Consider the following 9,975-nt stretch of genomic DNA (forward strand, 5'->3'; position numbering starts at 1 on the left):
GCGGAGGGACTTCGGTTCCCTCTGTATTCTGTACCGTATGTTCCATGGGGAGTGCTCTGAGGAATTGTTCGAGATGATACCGGCATCTCGTTTTTACCATCGCACCGCCCGCCACCGGAGTAGAGTTCATCCATACTACCTGGAGCCACTGTGGTCATCCACAGTGCGTTTCCAGAGGTCTTTTTTGCCACGTACCATCCGGCTATGGAATGAGCTCCCCTCCACGGTGTTTCCCGAGCGCTATGACATGTCCTTCTTCAAACGAGGCTTGTGGAGAGTATTAAGTGGTAGGCAGCGGCTTGGCTCTGCCCCTGGCATTGCTGAAGTCCATGGGCGACGGTAACCACTCAGCATCAGGTGGGCCGTATGCTCGTCTGCCTACAAGGGCAATAAAAAAAAAAAAAACTAAACATTTTTTAATGATAGCTCTAATTGTTTTTTTATTACGGCAGTTCCCTTAGTTTTTGTCCATAGCTTCCGATTAATTTCATATTAGTGTGTAAATGTAAATAAAATCCAAATGTTTACTCAATCTTGTGCTGGATGTGTAAATATTATTCGATAACATGAGAATAACATGTCAAAGTGAACGTAAATATTTTTTTTTCGACTTTTTCAAGAATTTTTATTCTAAAGCACTGCCAAGATACAATAGAATTATATTTAATACATAAATATTCCGCATAACAAATTTTCATTTATGACGTCCCACGACCTCTTCTATTGTGCGTCAAAAATGGCCGGCATCCAAAGCAAGCACACTGCAACATTTTAATTTAGAACTAATTAATTTCGTAAAGAATCGATTACACGAAATACGTATTTGGCACGTCGGTTTGATGTACCACAACGCTCTCTGCTGCGGTCATCCGGCATTTAGTGTATTGCGACCTTAATAGCGTTGGTTAAAAGCGTCTCCTGAGTTATGATACGGCTCGTAAACAAGAGACGTAGACAGAGACAGCCTGGCTGAGTTCGTCGCGCCGATCAGATCAGTCGCTCACTTCATCCAGTTAAAAGGACTTGTCTTCCTAGCAGTCTGGTTCGCGATCGCATACGGAATCATTCAGTTTTTTTAAAGGCGACCGCAGTGAAAATGGTGAGAACATAAGACGCGAAGTCTACGTGTTTTGTTGAACGAATTAATAATTGAGTTGGTGAATTTTTCAGGAGGAGCTCGACAAGGAACAGATTGCCAGTGAGTGCTATTTTTTTTAATTCTTTTTATCAAAGATAGCATGCTTGGAATTACTAGACCTGGCTTGTTTGATTATTAGTTTGTTTGTGGCGTCGTTGTTGCTCATTCCAGTTTAAATAAAAGCCAAGTTACTAGTTAATCGTTTCAAACATGATTGATTACATTCCATACATTCACTGTACCGTTGTTTACCTCTGTTCTTCTATTAACATGTAATGATTCTTCTACAAGGCGAAAGTAGGCGAAACTGTTTAGATTTCCGAGCGTGAAGTTTTAGAATAACAATAACAATTTAGAAGTCTTTCTGAACGAATCATCACATACATTTGAGGGATTTCGTCAACTAAGTTGACGATGTATTTGCATTTATTTACTGTTTTTCATATTTAACATAGTTATTTTTCATTCCAATTTTTTTTATTGCTTAGGTGGGTGGACGATCACACAGCCCACCTGGTGTTAAGTGGTTACTGGAGCCCATAGACATTTACAACGTAAATGCGCCACCCACCTTGAGATATAAGATCTAGTCTGAGATATAGGTCTCAAGTATAGTTACAACGGCTGCCCCACCATTCAAACCGAAACGCATTACTGCTTCACGGCAGAAATAGGCAGGGTGGTGGTGGTACCTACCCGCGTGGACTCACAAGAGGTCCTACCACCAGTAATTACGCAAATTATAATTTTGCGGGTTTGATTTTTATTACACGATGTTATTTCTTCACCGTGGAAGTCAATCGTGAACGTTTGTTGAGTACGTATTTCATTCTGGGATTCGAGAACACGAATGCACCAGACGTTATGCGTCCTTTAGGCCACGATGACTTTTATTCACTTCAATTATATGGAAAAGAAAGGAAACTCCGCCGCTTCTGGAAGTCAACAATGTCAGTGGCAGAAGAAAGCCAGTGCTTACCGTTGAGAACTGAAATGGCGGACGTGTATCTTCATTTGGACTACTCTTAAAATCTTGATTTGTTTTCCAGTTTTAAGGAAAGCCTTCGAAGCCTTCGATCATGAGAAGAAAGGCTGTATCGGTACTGTGATGGTTGGCACGATCCTCGGCATGCTGGGACACAACGTCACTGATGACATGTTGAAGGAAATCATCCAAGAAGTTGATGTTGATGGTAAGTCAGGGAAATGGTAAACTTTGTAAACGCATCCTGCCTTCTTCGTCACTACACTCTTAGACGAATGCAAAATTAGTAAAACAAAGGACGATCATGACCCCCTTTTGTTTTACAACACTACTTTCCTCACTTTCGGTCGTGTGCTTACGTGCAGAAGGCAGTTGTCGCTTAGACTTTGTCATTTTAACTTAAGAAAGACCTGCCGCGCGATTTGAAACTTTCTACCATTTAACATTACTATTTAATTGACTATACAGTATTATAAGTATTAAGGTCACGGCCCATCCTCTATTCGGCCTACTTTTGCCGCAAAGCAGACATGTATCACAGGGCAGCCAGTACTACGGCTCATATCAAATACTATTGTATCCAAAACAATTTAAGATTTCTCTTTTCTAAGAAGTCTTTGTCTCTTACGGTGATAAGATTAATTATGGTTTTCATATTGTGAAGTTAATAGATGCTTTCTTAGCAGAATTTTAACCATGAGATATTTCACCTGTAAAGAGTAAAAATAACTCTTCTCATTACCACTACAACATGAGCATCATCATATCATTCATTCGTGTCATTTAAGCATGATATGAAAATTAATAATGCGTTTGCCTAATAAGAATCCTATCCAACAAAACGGTACGCATCGCCGTAGAAATAGGTATGACGGGTCTTCGACCTATGTGCATTCACAAAATGCTCTGAAGAAAACAGCACAGTCAAATAAAATTTTGATTGATTTAAAGCAAGACACTCATGTATTAACAGCAGGTAGGTGTCAGCTTATCAGCTTGAAACTTCGTCCTCATCTCTCGAGGTCTGCGGTGGCCTGCTTTGAACAAAATGCTTTTTTCACCTTGTGAGAAGAAATCGAAGTTTTAATTGAATGCTTTATATCGCTATCTTCCCCCCAAACTGGAACGCGTGACTGCTTCACCACAGAAGTAGGTGGAGTGATGGTAATTAATATATGCGGGCTTACAATGCGCCCTATTATCAGCGACATTACGTCCATTATTCAATTTGTTTCATGTAAATATTCGTCTCAAGGTTCCGGTGAACTGGAGTTTGAGGAGTTTGTTACATTAGCATCTAGATTCATGGTCGAGGAAGATGCTGAGGCCATGCAGCAAGAACTGAAAGAAGCATTCCGATTATACGATAAAGAAGGTATGTTTTATTTTGATTTTGTAAATGTCGGGCGTAATTTGATCGATTGAATAACATATTCGGTACAGCAAATTTACAGTAGAAAGTCATGCTTAACCTCGACTTACCTAATAGATATAACCGTACCATCTGACTATAATATAGGACCAAGAGAACTGGAAAAACATAGTAAATTTTACCCCTTAAAAGTAGAACTGACACGACTCTAGAATACACACACAGAACCCATCCCCATAGTAATAGGCCCAACAGACGTAGTAGCAAAAGCAAACATAGATACATAAATAAATTAGAAGCAAATATACACATACTACAAAAACAAGCAGCCATACACACATGTACCATAATAGATAAAGTTTTGGGAGATACAGTGTTCATAAATTTAAGGGAATCCGAACCGCCTCTTCCCTGAAGGTTTTAGGGTGAGAGCTAGAGACTAAACCGAGTCAAGAACTTGAGAGAAAACTTAAATATAATGTAATAAATATAATATATACAAAAAAAACCAAATGGCTCAGGCTTACGCTAAATTAAATATACTATGATATGCTTACATACAAATTAAAATTTAAAACAACGAATTCTCGGTTTTATTGCTCAAGGCTAAATTAATGTCTTTAGTAACTTTTAAGAATGTATTATCCTGCATTCTCTTCACGCAAAAATATACATATAGAAGTATACATTTAACATATAGATAAGAGATCGTAGTACTCAATTATTTTTTTAAACAAAAGAGAAGAAAAACAAAATATGTGACCTAAAACACCTTCGTGTTATCGTAGGTTGAGTCAAAATCATTTTCAATGTTTGTGTCACGAAAGTTTTTATAAAAGCAAAAAAAAAAACAGCAGCCGATGTCAATTAACGCAATCCGAAAAATACAACAATATCACTCAATTAAAAAAAAAACAAAAAAACTTTTGGCAATGATTCGAAAAGCGATGTTTTATAAACTTTATATAAAAAGCGACAGATCAGCTCGAACTCGACAAGATGTATTATACTTGTTGCGTGTTGTAAACGAAAGATTTATCTTTGGAAAGAAATGTCATTGCTGTTGTTGAACAGTTTTGTTTAAATTATTTACGTATTTACAGATTAAATTGCTAATTGAATTAAATAAAATACATTTATAGCTAATTCGTTTGACGTTTTTCCATAGCCAAATGTAAAAAAAAAACTTTTGTTTTTATTTTGAGCCCATGGCCAACAAAACTTAAATTCTATTACCCGCCTATAAATGTCAATCGCCTATAAATCCTGATAAAGACTGGATGCGAAAGGCAAGAAACCGAAATTAATGGAGTGCATATAATAGACCTATATTCAGCATTGGGTGGACATAGATTGAAGAAGACTAGAGCCTATTATATTATATTATTATAGCAGCCTGTTATATTATATTATAATATCTTGCTTTTCCAAACCGGAATGCAGGACTGCGTCGCGATGTAAATGGGCTTACCTGCTTGCGGTTTCGTAAGACTGCTTACCACCAGCAAATGTGGTATTGAAAAAAGAAAGTTCGAGAGCACGTTAACTTTTCTTCATTACTCTAAATGAGCACAGAAAGCCAGACAATAATAAATGTTTTATTTATAATCATCAGCTACGTGTTGTGCGTCAGTAATCAATATTTATTTGTTTTATGATGAATTTTAATAGTACATAGAGAAACGTATATTTTTTTAATTACTTTCTCTAGCTGTCAAGATAATAATGAATGGTTTCTGACGACCAGCTGAGCAACTAAAGTCGCGATAAATATATTTTTTTGTTTGACTTTTACAATTCTGTATTAAAGATATGCAAGCTTTTAAACTTCGTAATCTAATAAACAATTATGTGGATTGATTTATTTATGCAAAGTCGTTAAAAAAACAAAGTGTAGAATCGCGTCCAAAAAAAAGAAACTCATTTTAGTGAACTTTAATTGTTCGTTTTTTAACTCTCAAGGACAAATCGCGTTATATAGTTTATGCGCGTTATATAATATATATTGCTGCGGAAATAAGCAGAATGTTGGCATCTTTGGACACAGCATATTCCACCAGTAATGAAGACTTTCACTTTTGATTTTAAATTTTACGGCGTTATTGATCTATTATAAGACTACGTGCTAAGTACGTGTTTCAAAAAATTGGGCTTAGGTTTTGATTCAGAGCTTCATTTGATCACTCTTTTCATTTATTTATTTTTTATTGCTTAGATGGGTGGACGAGCTCACAGCCCACCTGGTGTTAAGTGATTACTGGAGCCCATAGACATCTACAACGTAAATGCGCCACCCACCTTGTGATATAAGTTCTAAGGTCTCAGTATGATCATTCGACACAAATACATCGTAAGTCATCGTATAGCATCACGGATGGAGCGAATACTAACAACTTCGCAAGAAAATAGAGTTAAAATAGTTAGACGCAACTTTTGACAGGGATTAGTACAAGTACTATTTCCCTTCTCGACTAATTAAAGTCGATACAGGTAAATCATCTCACAGAAATTTATTGAGTTTCATATAAATTTTGCGTGTGATCCCAACGGATCAAAGTTCCGAAAACATTCCGTGCATTATTAGTTTTGGGCTTATAATTTGTGAATTTATAATGAGCTTTATTCTATACTGAAAGCGTCCTACTGCACATTATTCGGAAGCTATATCGAATTTAAACACGCAGCAAATATTTTTAATACGCTTTTATTAGCTTCAGACGTATGTATGTTAGTATGTAACGGAATCTTTGAACATGATTTTGACCCCCTTCAAAACGTCGGGTTAGCTCGAAATTTTGTATTAAGGACTGATGACAATTCAATATTAAAAAAAAAAAAAAAATGAAAAAATTTAAATTCAACTAAAAATTTAAAAATAAATAATAGTTATAAAAACTAAGAAAATACGCTTTTATAGAAAATCGAACTATAAAATAGAAAATAAATCTTAATAAATTTGAATTAAAAATAGTGTAAGAAAATATGATTTTATTGGACTCCACGCTTTTTTACAATATTATTTTGTGAGTTTTTTTAAACTATTATTTATTTTCATATAGTAGATTTAATGATTACTTATTTTTTTTATAAGTAGTCTCTTATAAATAAATTATAAAAAAGTCTCTGTTTTATTGTGTGACGACGATCCTTCGCTTCATGCAGAAACTATGTGATTAGTTACGAACAGTAATACAATACCCATGTACGCTCAAATTACTAAATTAGCATAAGGTATGATTTTTTTAAATTAGATATTTTCGTATAGGTAATGGCTACATCACGACTGCAGTATTGAGGGAAATTCTGAGGGAGCTAGACGACAAAATCAGCGCCGAAGAACTGGACATGATGATTGAAGAAATCGATTCCGACGGCTCGGGAACTGTTGATTTTGATGGTGAATTTTATTACTTTAGGATTAATTAAATACATAACAGGGCTGGTCCAAAAGCTTAAAGTCGCTGAGCGAGCTATGGAACGAGCTATGATCGGTGCTTCCTGGGGGATCATATCCGGAACGAAGTCATTCGCCAGAGAACCAAACTTACCGACATAGTTCAACGTATAAGCAAGCTGAAGTGGCAATGGGCTATTGGAGGAGACGAGTTCTGGATAGCAGTAACAAAGTAGAGCGACAAAATGCACCGGATAGCTGCTGACTGCTCCTCGAATCCTGATCACGCAGGAGCCAGTCACCGTCGACGCCCTAGACACATCTTTACGGATCCATCAGATCAAATAACCCTTGCACTAGACAGCTTTAGCTCTAACACTAGGAGTAGGGACCCCGGTAACCGTACTCATGGAACTCGGCAAAGAACTCGACGTGCAACCTAACCTAAACATCAGCCCGCCGAGTATCTCACCCGATCTTCTCAGCGGGTTCCAATCCGGTAGTAAATTCATTCGCGAAGCAACTACTCTTGAGTTGTTAGTTCTCCTTTGGAGCCGCTCGGGTAGCTGTTAGCAAGTCCCACCCCTCCTGGCTGAGCCCTCGCTCGCCCACCTGCCCTGGTAAAACTGGAAAGGCCTCCAGGCCACCAGTAATCTCTCAAACATAAAAAAGGGCAGTGGATGGATACGATTGGCCCAGGATCGAGTTGCGTGGCGTGCCTTAAGAGAGGCCTATGTCCAACAGTGGACTATAACAGGCTGTTAATGATAAAATACCCTTAAAATTAAAATCCGCTGTAACGTTTTTACCTTCAATTCAAAAGCCAGCCTACAAAAAGCGGCACGTCTAAAATTTAATGTTAATGCGAAGTTTCAATCATGTTTCTGAAAGCTGACATTGAAAACGGTAGCTGAATATCCTAATCTGTTTAAAATAATAAGTAGATTATAAGGTTAGCTTTTTGGGTGTGTTGTAAGCCAGCTCTATTTTCACGTTCTGTGTAATCCATATTGGAAATTATGACATATAGTAAAGTTTATTGCAGTAATATTATTATCACACATTTATGAGCTGTAGCGATTAAACACCCGGTGACCCCTGAACTTATGTACTCGATTTACTCAATTAAAAGGGTAAAAGACAAATTAATTATTGATACTAGGGCGAATAGTGAGACTATACGGGTATATTTGTTTTTTGGGATGGATTAGTAATTGGTGGCCCGAAGGCCTTTTTATGTTGGTCAAGGCGGGTGGGCGGATTTAAGGGATTAGCTAGGAGGAGGAGGTTTGCTAACGGCTCTCCGAACGCCTCCAAAGGAAACCTGACAAATGTTACCGCTAAATAAGCTTGGCGAGAAACTCAGTGTGCTGATGCTGTAGGCTAGGTTTCATGTTGCCCTTTTTAAAGAATTTGACGAGTAAAGTAACCGCTATGAAGCCTAATTCCACCATTCGACTTACAATAGCTGAAGTGGATTGGATGGATGAGTAGAAACGTGTAAACGCCACCGTCTTGCCTATTTCTAAGACAATTAACACCTTGTTGCTCCATAAGACACAGCGCAAGGCGCTTTGATCTAAGTAAAATGATTGTCTTTTTTTCAGAATTCATGGAAGTCATGACTGGCGGAGATGACTAAGGAATTCCGAAACATTACACTGGAGCTTAATTAACAACAAGCGGTCGATTCAAAATAATTCATCAAAAACATTTTAACATACGATACGAAATATCTTGTCAAACAATGAGTTTGTACTAAATGTCCCACCTCATAATAAAATGTTGGTTTGTTAAAAATAAATGCTGGAAGACAAGTAAAAAATCGTTTTTTTTTAAGTATACGCACATCGGTAAATGTTTCTACATACTAATATTAGGATTTTTTGTATTGCATTTTTGATAAGATATAAATTAGCAAATAATTCAGCGCTGCACCGTATGTATGCTCCTTGGTTAGCGTGTATGTAAAGATATCACGTTCGGTGTCCATAAATCTTTAAAAAAAAAAGATGTGTGGTGTCGTGGGATACCGGATAGGAACGAAGTTCCTTATTGTAAAAATATTAATTTTAAGTTCTATTCGAGGTATAAAAAAAATAAAACTGGAGGTTTCGCAACAACCCACGGTCATTCGGTAAGGTGCGAACTTATTGTGGTACACTTCATTCACGGTTGTTTGCATAAGAGTTAGTGTATAGCGCAAACGAACGCTCTGAGATCGTGATCAATGAATGATATAAAAATGTTATTTTTTGTACGTTATTACAAAGTTAGGTCGAACAGTGTGTGCATTACTAATTTGTACGTTATTACAAAGTTAAGTCGTACACTGTGTGCATTACTAATAAAAATCTTACGTTACGGACGTTTTTCCCGGTTAGGGTACCCCTCCGCATCGTCCCATAAGGAACTTCGTTCCAACAACATTATAAAGTATAGTTTAACAGGCTCTTCATAGTCCTGTATGTGCTATTTTTTTTCTCTCCTATTCTCCTACCTATTCTAGTAACCTCGAGGGGTTATTCTAGATTCACCGAACTAGTAGGTGAACTCACGGGGCTCAAACCTGACGACGTTGCTAACACGAACCCTAGCGAGAACCGTGCTTCGCAGAATCTACCACCGGATCGGAAACGCGACCCACTGAGAAGATCCGGCGAGAAACTCAGTGGGCTGAGTCTGTGGGTTAATTTACTCGTCGAGCCCTTCGTCGCAAGCGACGGGTTCGATGAGGACGATGACCGGTAGGTGCTATATGGCGCGGTCAATAGCGTTGATCCTGTGACAAAATTCAAGTAATCTGATCGGAAGATGCAAAGCACAATTTTTCATCGAATACATAGGCGGCACTGAAAATTTTCGGGAATTAACGAAGTGACACAACATTACTATTTAAAAATGTATTTATTGCTTTTCGAAGTATTCTCCGCGAAATTTGACACATTTTTCCATACGATGGAACCAATCATTGAAGCAACCATTCCATTCGGAAGTTGGGGTCCCCAAAATGGCCGTTTTGTAGGCGTCCACAGCTTCTTCAGGTGATGAAAATCTCTGTCCACGCAATTTATTCTTTATTTTAG

General features: G+C 37.6%; 1 protein-coding gene across 1 annotated transcript; it reads left to right on the top strand.

The window, feature by feature from the left end:
* The first annotated feature begins 994 nt into the window (after positions 1-994).
* Positions 995-8,714, top strand: LOC778498 (troponin C type IIIa-like protein). The gene is made up of 6 exons (NM_001098323.2): positions 995-1,099; positions 1,171-1,198; positions 2,188-2,331; positions 3,379-3,498; positions 6,761-6,892; positions 8,497-8,714. The coding sequence occupies exons 1-6, from the start codon at positions 1,097-1,099 to the stop codon at positions 8,529-8,531; spliced, it is 462 nt and encodes a 153-aa protein (NP_001091793.1). The 5' UTR covers positions 995-1,096; the 3' UTR covers positions 8,532-8,714.
* The last annotated feature ends 1,261 nt before the right edge of the window (positions 8,715-9,975 follow it).

The sequence above is a fragment of the Bombyx mori genome, chromosome 10, assembly GCF_030269925.1.
Source record: "Bombyx mori chromosome 10, ASM3026992v2".
NCBI classification, from domain to species: Eukaryota; Metazoa; Arthropoda; class Insecta; order Lepidoptera; family Bombycidae; genus Bombyx; species Bombyx mori.